The 15,656-nt window shown below is 41.0% G+C and overlaps 1 protein-coding gene across 1 annotated transcript in view; it reads right to left on the bottom strand.

Annotated features, from left to right (window-relative positions):
- Positions 1–3,899, bottom strand: part of DBX2 (developing brain homeobox 2) — a 34,979-nt gene extending 31,080 nt beyond the window's left edge. Inside the window, exon 1 of the mRNA XM_004765579.2 lies at positions 3,249–3,899. Within this exon, the coding sequence (XP_004765636.1) occupies positions 3,249–3,669 (421 nt within the window). The 5' untranslated portion in view covers positions 3,670–3,899. The remainder of the gene's footprint in view (positions 1–3,248) is intronic.
- Positions 3,900–15,656: the final 11,757 nt, after the last annotated feature.

Raw genomic sequence — 15,656 nt, 5'->3', positions numbered from 1 at the left:
ACTTGCAAAACCTCCTGGTTTCCCCTAATAAACTGTAACAGATCCAAAGATTCAACCCTGGAGGTAAACTATTTACTACCTTCTATTGCACTAAATGTGCCGGTCTAGAGCCTTGAGGAATGCCCTTTGATTTTTAAGGTTTTTAAACTACTCTATATAAACCACTTGATGACATATAGCTACAGAGTATCTTTTTCCTACTCGGAATACTCAGATCACTTTTCCGGAATGAAGCACTGAGAGCCATCCTCTCATTTATTACCTGTAAATCCCTGTCACTGTCTAACTGTCTCCACCTTGCAGATCCTCAGCAAGATGAACAGGGAAGGCCAATGTCTTTCCTTCTGGGCTCAGACATAAAATCACAATTGATTTATTATTGCAAAACATGTAATTGGTTATCACTAGTTTCTGATATTCAATGAAAGACTAAAATAAGGAATACGAAGATACAGGGTAATTTTTTTCTTTTTCACAAGTCCACAGAAGTTTTCACTGTTACTTCTGACAAAAACAAAATTGGTAAGTGAAGTAAATCACTGTAGGAAAAAAACTGGCCTACCAGGAAGATTAAAGTAGCTAACAGTTATGAAAATACTTGGTAAGCCACAAAGCAGTATGAACGTGGAATATAAGCTCCACAAGGGCAGAGACAGTCATCTGTTTTGTGCACTGACTGTCCCAGTGGCCTAGGACTGTGCCTGACACATGGGAGATAGTTGATAAGCATTTGCTGCATGAATGAAATATGTGGTATAATTAAAAATGGGTAACAAAGATAATGAAGCAGAAATTGCATGCAGGGGCAGAAGTCCTTTAGTTAAATGATTCTGTAGCTCACCAACACACCAATTAATAGAACTCTGGGCTTTTTTCATTCGACATTTCGGTTGGTACGCCCAACGAGTTAAGGTTGAAAAAAAAAAAAAAGCGAGTAGTCAATATGCTGAAATGATTAAAGATAACATTTTTTGGTCCACTCCAAAGTAAGTGTCTGAAGGATCAGAAGCAGTCATTTGCTGACATTTCAGAAAGAAATATAAAGAAATCCTGTTATCTTTCCAAAAATGGTAGTTCTCTCTCCTCTATATTCTCTACAGAACATCAATCATTATGTCATCAGTCAGCTAATTTTCAGGTGATAGTAACCTTGTCAGTACTCATTATAACTTCATAATTCTACAGTAGAAAAGAATTCCCACAACATTCAGTAGGACAAAAATCTGTCACTTAAATAAAACTAGGGCAATGTTCAGAAAACTACATTCTGTGTCAAATTACAAAGATAAATGAATGTAAATGCTGGTTTTAAGCAGCATATTTGTAGGAACAAATAGAGAGTGCTTTAATTTTCTTAAGATACTTCTCTAGATTCAAAACTTAAATGCACTCCTATATTTTTTTAAATAAACAGTTATTTGTTCAATTAAACCCAGGAGAATATCATACCTTCAATGAGAACTAAATAAAATATTGGGAAAATATATGCTTAAACTATATTAGAACACCTAAAAGGGAAATATAAATTCTTGTTCTCTTATTCTAAAAAGCATTTTTGCATTTTGACACTTTAATAAGTGTACAAGAATGATTATATCCTTGAAAATTTTTAAAAATGTAGTTAGGAGTACCTTTACCCAATAATTGCAATATTTCTAATGAAACAGATACACAAAATTCTTTTCCGGTTATTGAAATATCTGTGCTTGATTTGCATTTGGTTTATTTAAATTTAATCTGTAAAATGCACAAAGGTGAAAATTAAGTAAATTTCAGTGGTTGAGTAGCCAATCATGATCAGGACCAATTTAAAAATCTTTAAAAATAACTTCAATGAACTCAATGCCAAACCACTAAAAGTTATGCAAATCACCAATCTTTTTGAAAATGTTATTTTTCATGACCCAACATTATTTACTAACTCTTACTTAGGTGAGCCGGCTATATACGTTTCTAATTTTCCAAATACTTCAGAAATAACAGAGTGGCCCAAATTTCCAAGGAACAAAAACCCTGCCTTTAACTGTATATTGTTCATTTCCCAAGATGAAAAAACTCTTCCTAGAGTTTAGGTTTTGCACTATATGAATAAGACCGATGCTCATATAATTATATTTGTTCCATTCTGTTAGTAACCATTTCAAACTGAAAGACCAGAACAGGTTCTAAACATGTTAAATTCTATAAAGCCATTAGCAATAAATTTGATCCGGCAGTTTGCTGGGACAATGGAATCTGCTGAAAAAGCGTCTATTAGTCATTCTGGACAAACCCATCGGGATTAAAAGAATGAGTTAAGATCGTCTAAGGACGCAGCGGAAAAAAAAATTAATCCAATTGGATCTCAGCTTCTGAGTTTCTAAGAGATTTTCCTTTTCTCACTGCCCATTTCGGCTGCCACTCCATTCCCTTTAGCTAATATCTGACTAAGCTAATATCTGACTTTAGCTAATATCTGACTAAGTTCGCATGCTCTTCCCAATCATAACACTTGGATTTTATCCGAAAATGAAAACAAACCAAAACTGCCTTTCTCTGGGTAAGAAAATTCCTATTTATTGGTGAATCTCCTATTCCAGGTACCAATTCAGTTGTTTCGGCTCACCACAAAGAAAAAGTCGGCCTTGCGATTTCCTTGCGCCTTAGTAATCCAAAATATTAAGAATGGGGAAAGTCAAAAGTTTGCGCAATTCTGCTTCCAAAGATCTTTGCGAGCGTTCCTGGACATCGCCAACAGTTTGAGAAGAAAAAGCCCCCAAAGCGGACCTCGAGAACTTCTCCTTGCCAAAAACTTCCCGGGGAGCTACTGTCGCGCGGCCTCCAGGACAGCAGACCGCGGGCAGAAAAGCTCAACTTGGGAAACCCCGTGAAATTGGTCCAGCGAGCCCAGAGATCTTGGGGACTGGGGCTGCTCTTTCCCGCTAACCCAATGAGGTGCATTCAGGGTTTCTCCGGAAAGGCCTGAAAATCAAGGTAGCCCTACCACTTGTTGAAAGGAGACCGAGAGGAAAGGGGTGGCATGGGATGGGGGAGGGGAGGTGTCGCAGTCAGTGGAGGTAACCTTCTTCACCCCCGAAGTAGCATCTCCGCTAAAGCTCGAGAAGCTCTAGAAGGTCCCAGGCCAGAGCGGATGCCTGCGCGCTGGGGCCGGGACTCCCTTGACGCAGGGCGCACCGCGGAGCGCCCGAATCCCGGTCCAGCCGTGCAGGAGGCGCCAGGCGCGGCTGGGGAGGGAAGAGCTAGCTCACCTGGGGCTGAAGGCTGGAAGGTACATTCTCGGTCCGCCGGGGCCCGGCCCGGCAGCCTGGGGCCGTCCGCCGAGGGGCTGAGCACTTGAAAAGCCCAACGCGTGCCGTACGGCGCGCCGGGGGCGCTGACTTGTTCCGCCGCAGGGCACAGCTTGAGGGGAACGGGGCTGGCCGGCAGGGGCCGGACCTGCGCGCGGGCGGCTGTGGCGGCGGCGGCGGCGACTAGAGCCGACGCGGGGCCGTGGTGCGCGGGTGGCTGCAGCCCGTGCGGCGGGGCGCCCCCAGCCCGCAGCAAGTTCTCGATCAGGAAACTCTTGCCCAGGTTGCCAAAGCCCGGCGCTGTGGGGAAGTTAAGGAGCGCGGAGGACGCTACCACGTCCCAGTACGCGCCGGCGTGGGCCGCCACGGCGCTGGGGAGCATAGTGCGGCCGCGGGCGCGCCCGCTTCTCGCTCCGCGCCCCGCACGGGGCCCGCGCCGCCGCCTCCGGTCGCAGCCTTCTGCAGAACTGGAGCGCGCTGAGCCCGGGAAGAAGGAGAGGGCACCGAGGACGCCGGCAGGCTCGGAACGATATTATTTATTTGGGTTGGGCGGTTTTTTTTTTTTTTTTTCAAGGATGGGAGGAGTGATTGTGGGAGGGGGAGCTGTGCGTGTCTCTGGCCCGCGGCGTAGGCTCTGGGGGCGCCGGAGGAGTCCCTCCCGCTCCCTATGCAGATCCGGACTTTTTTTTCTCTAGAAGGCTGGAAGGTGTGTCTAGCCCATCCATTCATGTCACCCGGCCCACAAAGTGACAGACGCGGCCAACAATAAGGGCGGCCCAGAGAGTCTGAGCTTTGGCAAAGGGAGGGGACGCAGAGCGGGAGAGGTGGGCGTGGAGGCGACGTGAACCGGGCGCGCTCGCCCGGTCCCCACGGCCGGGGCCTTGGCTCTAGAGCCCACGCAGCTCCCGGGGCCCGAGAGCGCGCGGCCGCGGAGAAGTGCCCCGAGGGCGGGCGACACTCCCTTCTAGAGAGCGCTCGGTGTACCACCTGTTGGTCGACTCCCGGCTCTCCAATGTTGATGCCACTTCTTCAGGAATGAAGGGGAGTCCAAGGGAAACGAATAGTTGTCACTAGTGTCTTGAAGGGCTGTAGTCATCAGAGAAAGTCGCAAGTGTTACTGAGACATCGGGGTCTTACAGATGAGAAGGTTTAAAAAGTGGGATGCATATGAGATGCGCCCTCCGCGCCCCGCCCCGCCCCCTTTAAGGCAAAGGAAATGAGTTTTTCTTGAAGACCTTTAAAGAATTTCGTAGTTTCTAGTAACTTTTTAATAAGATTTGACTTAGGAATCACTCCAGAAGAAATGTTCTAATAAATTTTGACCTAGAGAAAGAGATCTTAGTTGGAGTTGGCTAAATGGTTGGATCCAAAACCCAGGAAGGAAAGCACCACCAAGTTTTCCTAACACACAGACCAGGATGAGAATTACTCAGGATTACAGCTGCTCTCCCCTCCCTCCCCCGTAGAAATCTGGGCAGTTTCCAATTTATTAACAGCCTGCTGGAGACTGGACAGGCAAAAGTCTGTGTGTAGTTAAAAGTTCCTTTAACCACAAGGCAATTTAAATCTCCTCATTTTAGAAACTGTAGCAATGGAATTTTAAAACTGTGACTTCTCTGTCAATTAACAATTCCCATTGCTACTCTCCTGTGCAGATTTAGATGAATTTACTTAAAATAAAAATTTTTAAGAATGTCTGAAAGGCTTGGGGTTGCACATATGGTTTTCCTTTTTATCCTAATAGTTTTTAGTTTACTTAAAAGCTGGCCAGGGCTGCCAGGCTAGTGAGATAAATTTCCTTTAAAAATTCACCTCGTTGATTTGTGTTTCATTTACACTAGGTATGTCAAAAGCTTTCTAGAAATCCACTCACTCTGCTGCTACTAAATGGAAGGGACGTTATTTGAGAGGGTGGTGTATGTTACTAACATTCATTCACTTACAGTTTTAGTCAACAAATCTTTACTGAGAATTTCATATTTATTAAGCATTTGTGGTAGTCCTGAGAATGTGTAGAAGGTGAAAAGAAAGGTCTGGCCCTAGCTTTGTAGAAGTTCAAAGCTTAGTGAGGGAGAAAAACAAGTAATGTCTGAGAAAGGGACTGTAATTTGGAAGGAAAAGTGTGAGAAAAACTCCAGAGTAAGATTCCCCTAAACTGAATCTTAAAAAGTGAACAGTTGTCAGGGATGGGATGTAAAGTTGTAACCTTTGAGGTTAGCAAGGAAAAGAGAGATTATATCATACCTGCCAGTCCTATATCATAGCCACCACTTATGCAGTGTTTACATTTACAAGTATACACTAAAAAATTTGTACATATTAACTTGTTTAACTTCATAATAATATTAATAATAATATTATAAGGTTGTGCTGTTGGCCCAATGTTACTGATGGGGCACAGAAAACTTAAGTTACTTTTCTAAAACCACACAACTCCCAGAGTGATGAGGCTAAGATATGATCTAAGCTGGGTGATTCCAAAGCCTTAGAAGCTTTAAGTTCACCTGTCAGTCTCTTCACAAATCTGCTTGCCATGCAAAATTATGTCATCTGGCCAAGCAAGGGAGGCTAAGACACAAGTTATTTGTTGTTCTGTAGTGGAAGATGGCAATGAAAACTTGAGTCAAGAATAACTGTTAAGTCAGCCAACTTGTCACAGCCAGATAAGAGGCAACTGGAGAAATCCAGACACAAAGTGATGTGGAATTTAACAAAATTAATGGCAAGGAAATGGAATGGAGGGTATAAATATTACAGTGGATTGAATCTATAGGACTGGAAGACGCAGTTCTCAACTGGGGGTGAGTCCCTCCCTACTCAAGAGACATTTGACAGTGTCTGGAGATACTGTTGGTTGCCCCAAATCGACAAGAGGATAGGGCAGTTAGCCACCATCCACCTAGAAGCCAAGGATGTTGCTCAACATCCTACCATGAAATGGACAGCTCCCCCAACAAAGAATTATCTAGCCTAAAATGTCAATAGTGTGGTGGTTGAGAAACCTCTGTTATAGAAGATGAGTAAGAGAATGTAGGATCACTTTAGGTTTTCTGGTCTGATAAGTGGGTAGATGCCTACTTAATCAGGGTGGGGACTTAGAAGATGAGGAGCAGGTTTCACATGGAAGAATGACAAGAAAGATGGAGATGGATGTTCTGGTTGTTTGCAAAAACTTCCAGGGAGAATGGTGGATTGAGAAGAGAAATGAGCCAAGAAACAATTGCTGGGGAATACCAATATTAGGGGGAGGGAGAGAAGAAAGAGGAGCCTTGAAGAAGACTGAAAACAAGCAGTCAAGATTTGAAGATGAAACCAGAAGAGAGAATGGAGCCATGGAAGTCAAAGGCAAGGAAGTTTCAAAAAGGAGGAATGGAGGACTTTGGTAAAGAACTGCTCTATGCTTAGCAGTTTATTTTCCAAATGGCCAAGCAGCTACAGTGCATTTCCCATCCTGTCCTGCAGGCTATGTGTGGCCGGTGCAATAAGAGGAGAAGTGATCTGTTTCCCCTCCAGTTCTGTCCTGTAACAATCCACACAGTCCTTTGCTAGTCAGCTGCCAGATCCAGAGGTCCAGAGAATGAAGAAGTCCTCAGGGCATGGCAGAACCACAAGATGAAAGCAGCCTGTGTTCCCAAATCACCACATGGAAGGCACACAAAAATAAATATCTGCATAAGTAGATCATGACATAAACAAAAACAAATATTTACTGGGTGAGGCCATTAAGATTGAGGAGTTGGTTTCCAACAGAATATTCTCACCTTAATATGCTGACTCAGCAAATGCCTCAGATTTTTAAAAAATTTAATTTGATCCTTAGTGACTTGGGCAAGAACCTTTTTGTCAGGAAGGGGAGGTAGTAGATACCAGTTCATGTATGATTGAAAATGTATGGAAGGTAAAAGAATAGGGAAGTAGAAGTTGAAGAAGGTAAGGGGAGTTACAGGGCCAAAAAAGCAAGCAAGCTAGCTATTTATACGGTGAGAGAAAAGGGGCTGGAGGTAAAAGTGTGTTTGATAGAGCAAAGAGCCGTGATCAACCCAGCACAGGTGGTGCGAGCTCTTTCCCTTTTGGTAAGGGAGTGTTCTGGGTCCAAGGCCTGTTCTCATGCAGCCAAGTGAGCATGAAAGACCACATGCAGGAGACTTTCCCAACAGTTATCTTTATCTTCAGTTAATATGAGAGGGTGTTTTAGATAGCACAATAGACATTTTAAGTTATTTTTCACCTGATAAATAAGTGGTATTTAAGATGCGAAGGAAAGCATTCTCACCTTTACTTGAAAGCCTTTACCCTCCAGAATGGAGCCCCAGGCTTAATTCTTACCCAGTCCTGTGTTCAGTCACTGCCTTAAGGAACAGGTTGCCTCAATCCACCTATAATCTTACCAGCATCCTGGGACCAGAAAACTGTCACATTTCCTCAAGTGGTTCTTTCTGACAGGGTGTGACCTTGAAAGGCCGGAGAGATGGCCATCATTGAGCTTACAAACATATTCTAGGACTGTTTCTGTATATGTTCGCACATAAATGTTTGAATGTGTCGTGGAATTCAATCTGACATTTGCCCTCACACCTGGACATGGGCTTACGGAGATGGCTCTAAATCTCTGAGTTTGCTTAATTAGCTATTTGGAGCTTCTTGTATTTGTGAAAAAGAACCTAATCATTGAGAAAGCCCAATAAGCTCAGGCCATTTTCATCTGTTAAAGAACCGCATTGGTCTATGCTGAGATCTGTTCCAAAAAAAGGAACATCACTGCAAAATCAAATACCTTCAGGGTCAGATGGTTGACACCTATGGGTTAACCACATATAAAATAATAGAGAGTGAGTTAGTTATTAAAGAGCTGGGTGTAGGGGGTAGGGTGGTCAGAGACTGCCAAGGAAAGCATATGCTTAGGCCTATTTGTCACTAGTCTGGAAAAGTAGGCTTAGCCCAGATTGTGCCTTGTATACAATACTCAGGATTGTTTTTTTTAAGGTTTTATTTATTTGACAGATCACAAGCAGGCAGAGAGGCAAGCAGAGAGAGAGGAGGAAGCAGGCTCCCTGCTGAGCACAGAGCCCAATGTGGGGCTCGATCCCAGGACCCTGAGACCAAGACCTGAGCTGAAGGCAGAGGCTTTAACCCACTGAGCCACCCAGGCATCCCAGTACTCAGGATTTTGTACTTTGTCCTTAAAGCAATGAGATGTGCACCAGAATAAAAGGAATTGTTACTATATATGGTGATGGGTGTTAACTTAGACTTACTGTGGCAATCATTGTGCTATACATATAAAATCATTATGTTGTGCATCTAAAACTCCAGTATTATATGTCAGTTATATCTCAATTTAAAAAAAAACAATGAGGTGTTATTTCATATCTGTATTTTAAAGGATCATTCCTATGGTATGGAGACTGTGTTAGGATTTAGGATCTGGAGACTGTGCTGACTGGAGACTAGTCAGGTAATTCAGAGAAGAAATCCTGGGACTTTGTACTGGGTTTGTGGCAGTAACCATGGGGAGAAGTAGGAGAATAGGAGATCTATCTAGAAAATATCTGTGAATTTAGAGTCTGAGGAAGTCTTTTCTCTCCTAAGAACCAGTGTGCTTGGTTTTATCCGGACTGTGGGAACTATATAACCCATTGTGTTTCCTAATATGTTTTGAATGCCAAGAAGTTGAACTCACTTTAGAGGGTTTTTTTTTTAAGATTTTATTTATTTATTTGACACAGAGAGAGAGAGATCACAAGTAGGCAGAGAGGTAGGTGGGGAGAGAGAGGGAAGCAGGCTCCTCGCTGAGCAGAGAGCCCGATGTGGGGCTCAATCCCAGGACCCTGCGACCATGACCTGAGCCAAAGACAGAGCCTTAACCCACTGAGCCACCCAGGTGCCCCTCATTTTAGAGTTTAATTGAAGTAATTCTCTTAATCTGAAGTTCTCTCATTTCCAGCCTCAGTTCACTTTAGATCTTTTATGTTAATTTGCTGACTCTGTTATTATGTATGTATCCCTTTAGTGCCCCTCCTCCAACCCAGTAAGTACTAAGCAAATACAACAAACAAGTAAATCTTTTTTTTTTTTTAATTTTACACACACATACTTATAGTAATTCCACTAAGAATTAGAATTCTGTAGTGGAATCTAAACAAGCTTCCCTAATTCCTCCGATATCAGCTGAAATCTCTCTTTGGCCAGGAGAGTCTCTGTGCTTGGCGAGGAGAGAAGTTTCTCATAGCCCAGGTAACATGCACTCTGTATTGTTGACCTCACTGGCAGCCTCTAAGCACCCACTCCAACAATCAGATATCTTTGAAAAGAAGATGTGGTTATGAGGAATTAGTTCTATTCTCAACTGAAAGAAAATTCAAGAGTCTCATTGTAGCCTTTTTAGTAACCACTGGAAATCTGGCTGGTGCAGGGTTACTTAGGGAGAAACAAATATTTCCCAGAACTGCTAACTGTAGATTCTCTCCACGAACACCCCCCACATCTCAGAACTTTGGGCAGATTACATCCTAATCCTTAAATTAGAAAAATATATATATATTTTTTAAAGTACAGGAACATGTAAAGAGGCACATACAACCACTTCAACAGTTGTTACTCAGTTAAACTCCGTACAGTAACATACTTTCTTAAATAGTCTCCCATTCCCTCCATCCCACTCCATCCGCAAATACTCTTGGGTCTTCAAAATAAATTCTAAAACTCTGGCTCACCTCTAAAAGACATTTATAAATATGTTTTCAGTTTTGATCTGGCAGGACTGATGCTCATATTGTCCTCCTTTTCCTGCACATGTCTTTTCTGGCTGGCTCTCTTGGCTTTTGGTGTATTATTTTGCCATGCCTCGGGCATTGTTCATCTCCGTGCCCTGCATTCTACCTCCAAACCCTATTTTGCGGACTTTCTTCTCTAACTGGGAGACTTCCCAGTTTCTTTCCAGGCTATTCAGTTTCTTTGGCATTCCTCGCTCATTGATCATTTCTAACCACTTTTCCACTTGTCCTGCTTGGCCCAAAGTGGAATGTGAGGCTACTGAATGATTTTGAGGAAATTACTCTGGATGCTGCTGAGCAGCAGGTCTTTTCAACTGTTTCTCATTGTCTCAGTGTCCTCACAGCCACAGGTGCCTCTCATTCATATTGAAATCCTACAGTTTTGGGGTTTGCCCTGAATTACCACTGCTGTGGATAGAAGGGAGGCTGCACATCGCGTTGTGAGTTTTGTCCTGTTCCCCAGGGTTTATACCAGAATCGTCCCTTCAGATAAACATTAAGTTTTTTGCATTTACTGCCCCAAGTATGAAGTACACATAGAGAAGTTAATTCCTGGTGAAACTGCTTCAGGGCTGTGAACTCAGGCTCTCTGAACCAAATTGAGGTGTGTCAATCTCCTTGCTTTGAAGTGTCATTTCTCCGGCAAGAATTTGTCTCATATAAAATGTAATAAGCATTTTAGGCAAATAAAAATTAAGCCCTAGAATATTTGTTTCTTTCCTAGTCCCCCAGTTCTTTACTGAGTTTCAGGGCTTTGATTTATTTGGAAACTAGAGTAACACTACAAAGCTCCTGAAGTAAATATTGCTTGACAGTCAACCACTTAAATTGTGTGGTGTAATTCTCAAGTGACCCTCCTTATATCACTCAAACATCCGCTCTCTTTGTTTCAGGGTCATGCATACATTTCACATTCCCCATCATTCCATCTACACATCTCCCCCAGCCCTAATGCAACACCTCTGGTCCAGCTATCCTTTCTTCTTTTAGCCTAAGCTTCGGTCGGTTCATAACCCTAGGAGCTTCCTGAGTGAAATCTGAAACTGTCCCCTAGGACTCAGAGGGCAAGGAGGGACCAGAGAAAGAGGCAGTTCACTCCAGATTGGACGTGGTAGGTTGGCTATGCAAGGGAACTTACATATGAGACTTCTCTTGGGTGGCCACAAGACCAGGACATCTCTACACCCACCAACTAATCTTAAAAGTTTATATAGAGGACTTAACTCAGTTCTATCATGTTATACCATCCAGATGGTCTCAACAACACATAGCTCTCTGGAGGCTATGTCCTTGAAAACATCTCCCACTGTGGGAACAGTGGGGAGAGTGTACATGCCAAGCACAGGGAAGGGGGTGAGGAAACTCTGATTGTCCGTGTCCAGTGTCAAGTTCCTGGGTGAACTGGCTGTCATGACCTCTCAATTATCTCGCCCCCCCGCAAAACTCCACCAACTCATGACTGACTCTTAATAGTCTTATATACCCTCCTCTTCCATGATGTGGCCTGAATAGTCAGCAGGTTTCACCCACACGGAGATAACTTTTTTGGTGGCTATCTTGTTGCACTGGAGGCAGATATCACAACATCAGCAGAGGCACATATGAGAGAAAACACAGATTGTAATAAGGATTCTAAAATCTAGTAATAGTTTTTTTTTCCCCACACCAAGATTCCCATGATCCAAACCATTGATTGCTAAATCCCCTAGGTTATGGGTTGGATCACTCAGGTATTTCACTTGTGTCCTCATATGATTTAATAAAGATAAAACATCAGCAGACTTATCAGATATGAACAGACAATACTCTGTTTGGACAGTGGCACACGTACCTAATTGCAAGGTATTAATATGTCCAAGGCCATTCTATTTTGGAAGACATCTTTTGTCATTAAAGACATTGCAGTGTTCAGTTAAGGACAGGTTTTGTTGGCTATCATTTAAGATTTGCTTGGAGAATTTGCTAAGGGCTTCTGTAGGTGCTATAATGTCCTCCAGGCCAACGGAGGAAACAAAGATGGTGCCTAAATGATTGTGTATTGGTGGGAAACAGGAGTTCATGGTTTGGTGGACTTTAGAAGTCATATGTGGATTCACATAGTTTGTAGTTGTGGTAGTATCATTACTGAGTTAAGACAGTAGCTGCTTTCTTGACATTTTGGGTATGTTACACTTTTGGAGTTAGTCTGTCCATGACTAGCTGACTTTCAGATGCAGGTTGCTGATAATATTTGGATGACATGCAAAAGTGTATTCACAAGGGGAGTTATTGTGTATCTGCTGAACAGGATTAAAACCTATTCCGTTTTGAGGGCTACTTGTTTCCATGGTTACAGAGCAATCACTTTAGAAAAAGATTTTAGAAACTTTTTAAATTCTCCGTTCTCCCTTTTGTTTCTCATTCAACCAGGGCTGTAGAGGAGATAATCAAGGATTTCCCAGGTCGTATCACAGATGCTGATTCTCTTTATAAATATGATTTGTAGATGTCAGATTTTTAGATGGAGCCTCAGTTGGTGTGATATTATCCTGTGTTTATCTGGAAACATTCAGGTCATTTGTCAAGACAGCGATTATGCAGAAGTATTTAAGACTCTGGACAGCAGACGTCAGATGCCTGTGAGACAAGTAAATATAAATAGAAGTATTTAAGAAGTTATCAGAAGATTCTCTAGAACTAGGCCTGATTAAGTAAACAATTCCAAACAATTTTTTATGATCGCCTTAAATAGCTAGGCTGCCTTTTTTTTCTTTTTTTAAATTTCTTTCCAGTATAATTGACATAGAGTCTTTTATTAGTTTCAGGTATACAGTATAGTGATTCAACAATTCTATACATTACTTAGTGCTCATCCTGGTAGGTGTACTCTTAATCCCCTTCACCTATTTCCCCCACACCCCACCTACCGCCCCTCTGGTAACCATCAGTTTGTTCTTATAGTTAAGAGTTTGTTTTTATGGATTGTCTCCTTTTTTCCTTTGTTTTGTTTCTTAAATTCCGGATATGAGTGAAGTCATAGGGTTTTTGTCTTTCTCTAAGTGATTTATTTCACTTAGCTTTATATTCTCTAGATCCATCCATACTGTTGCAAATGGCAAGAGTTCATTGTTTTAACAGCTGAGTAATATTCTAGGGGGTGTGTGTGAGAGAGAGAGAGAAAGAGAAAGAGAGACATAGAAGCACTTCTTTATCCACTCGTCTACTGATGGACACTTTGAGCTGCTTCCTTCATTTGGCTATTATAAATAATGCTGCACTAAACAAAGGGGCTCATGTATCCTTTGAATTAATGTTTTTGTATTCTCTGGGTATATACCTATTAGTGTGATTTGTGAATCATAATGTAGTTCTATTTTTAACTTTTTGAAGAATCTTCATATTGTTTTCCATAATGACCTCATCAGTTTACATTCCTCCCAAAAGGGCACAAGTGTTCCTTTTGTCCACATCCTCACCAAAACCTGTTGTTTCTGGTGTTGTTGATTTTAGACATTCTGACAAGTGTGAGATAATCTATCATTGTAGTTCGTAGTTCTGATTTTGTATTTCCCTCATGATGAGTGATGTTCAGCATCTTTTCATGTGTCTTTTGGCCATCTCTATGTCTTCTTTGGAAAAATATCTGATCATATCTTCTGCCTATTTTTAAATTGGGTTTTTTTTTGATATTGAGTTAAGTTCTTCCTTTGTTTTAGAAACTAACCCTCTTTATTGAATATATCATTTGCAAATATCTTTTCCCATTCAGTAGGTTGTCTTTTAGTGTTGTTGACTATCTCCTTTGCTATCAGAACCTTTGTATTTTGTTATGGTCCCTGTACTTTATTTTTGCTTTTGTTTCCCTTGCCTCAGGAGACATATCTAGAAAAAAAGTTGCTATAGCTGATGTTGAAGAACTTATTTCCTTTATTCTCATTTAGGATTTTTATGGATTCAGGTCTCGCATTTAGAGCTTTATTACATTTTGAATATATTTTTGTGTATGAGGTAAGAAAGTGGTTCAGTTGTTTTTGTGTATTGTTTTCCAGTTTTCCCAACACCATTAGTTGAAGATACAGTTCTTTTCCCACTGCTTTATCAACAATTAAGTGACCATATAGTGTGGGTTTATATCTCGTTTTTCTGTTCTGTTCCTTTGATCTATGTGTCCGTTTTTGTGCCAGTACTACTCTGTTTTGATGACTACACTTTTGTAGTATAAATTGTGATGCTCCAGCTTTGTTTTGCTTTTTCAGGATTGCTTCGGCTATTCAGGGTCTCTTGTGGTTCCATATAAATTTTAGGGTAGTTTGTTCTAGTTCTGTGAAAAATGCTGTTGGTATTTTGATAGGGATTGTTTTAAATGTGTGGACAGATTATATAGTTTAGACATTTTGACAATATTTGTTCTTCCAATCCATGAACATGAAATGTCTACTATTTCTTTATATCATCTTTAATTTCTTTCAAGAGTGTTTTATAGTTTTCAGAGTACAGATCTTTCACCTCTTTGGTTAGGTTTATTCCAAGGTATCTTATTTTTAATGCAATTATATAGGGGACTGTTTTCTTAATTTCTCCTTCTGCTTAATTGTTGGTGCATGTAAATGCAACAGATTTCTGTACTTTGATTTTGTATCCAGCAACTTGACTGAATTTATTTATAAGTTCTAGCAATTTTTTTCGTGGAGTCTTTGAGGTTTTCTGTATGCAGTAACATGTCATCTGCAAATAGTGGAAGTTTACTACTTCTTTACTGATTTGAATGTCTTTATTTCTTTTTGTTGTCTGATTGTGGTTGCTAGGACTTCCAGTCCTGTGTTGAATAAAAGTGGTGAGAGTAGACATCCTTGACCTGTTCCTGACCTTAAGGGAAAAGCTCTCAGGGTTTTTTTTTTTTTTTTCCCATTAAGGAAGATGTTAGCTGTGGGTTTTTCACATATACCCTTTATTATGTTGAAGTATGATCCCTCAAAACCTATTTTGTTGAATATTTTTATCATAAATGGATATTGTACTTTGTCAGATGCTTTTTCTGTATCTATTGAAGTGATCATATGGTTCTTATCTTTCTACTATTTATGTGATGTATTGTGTTGATTGACTTGTGAGTATAGAGCCATGCTTGCATCCTAGGAATAAATCCCATGTGATCATGTTGAATAATCTTATTAATATATTGTTATGTGTAGTTTGCTAATATTTTCTTGAGGTTTTCTGCACCTATATTCAACAGGGATATTGGCCTGTAGTTCTCCTTTTTTTTGTCTTTACCTGGTTTTTGTATCAGGGTTATGCTGGCCTCATAAATTGAATTTTGAAGTTTTCCCTCTTCTTCTATTTTTTGGAATAGTTAGAGAAGAATAGGTATTAACTCTTCTTTAAATGTTTGGTGGAATTCACCTGTTAAGCCATCTGGTCCTGAAGTTTTGTTTGTTGGGAGGTTTTTTTAAAATTACTGATTCACTTTCCTTGCCAGTAATTGGTCTGTTTAAATTTTCTATTTCTTCCTGCTTCGGTTCTGGAAGATTTTATGTTCCTAGGAATTAATCCATTTCTTCTAGCTTAACTAATTTGCTGGCATATAATTTTTCATAATATTCTCTCATTATCCTTT

The sequence above is a fragment of the Mustela putorius genome, unplaced genomic scaffold (genome assembly GCF_011764305.1).
Source record: "Mustela putorius furo isolate JIRA1106 unplaced genomic scaffold, ASM1176430v1.1 tig00537227_pilon_pilon_pilon, whole genome shotgun sequence".
NCBI lineage: Eukaryota > Metazoa > Chordata > Mammalia > Carnivora > Mustelidae > Mustela > Mustela putorius.
The sequence above is the reverse complement of the archived record's forward strand: the minus strand, read 5'-3'. Positions and strand labels throughout refer to the sequence as shown.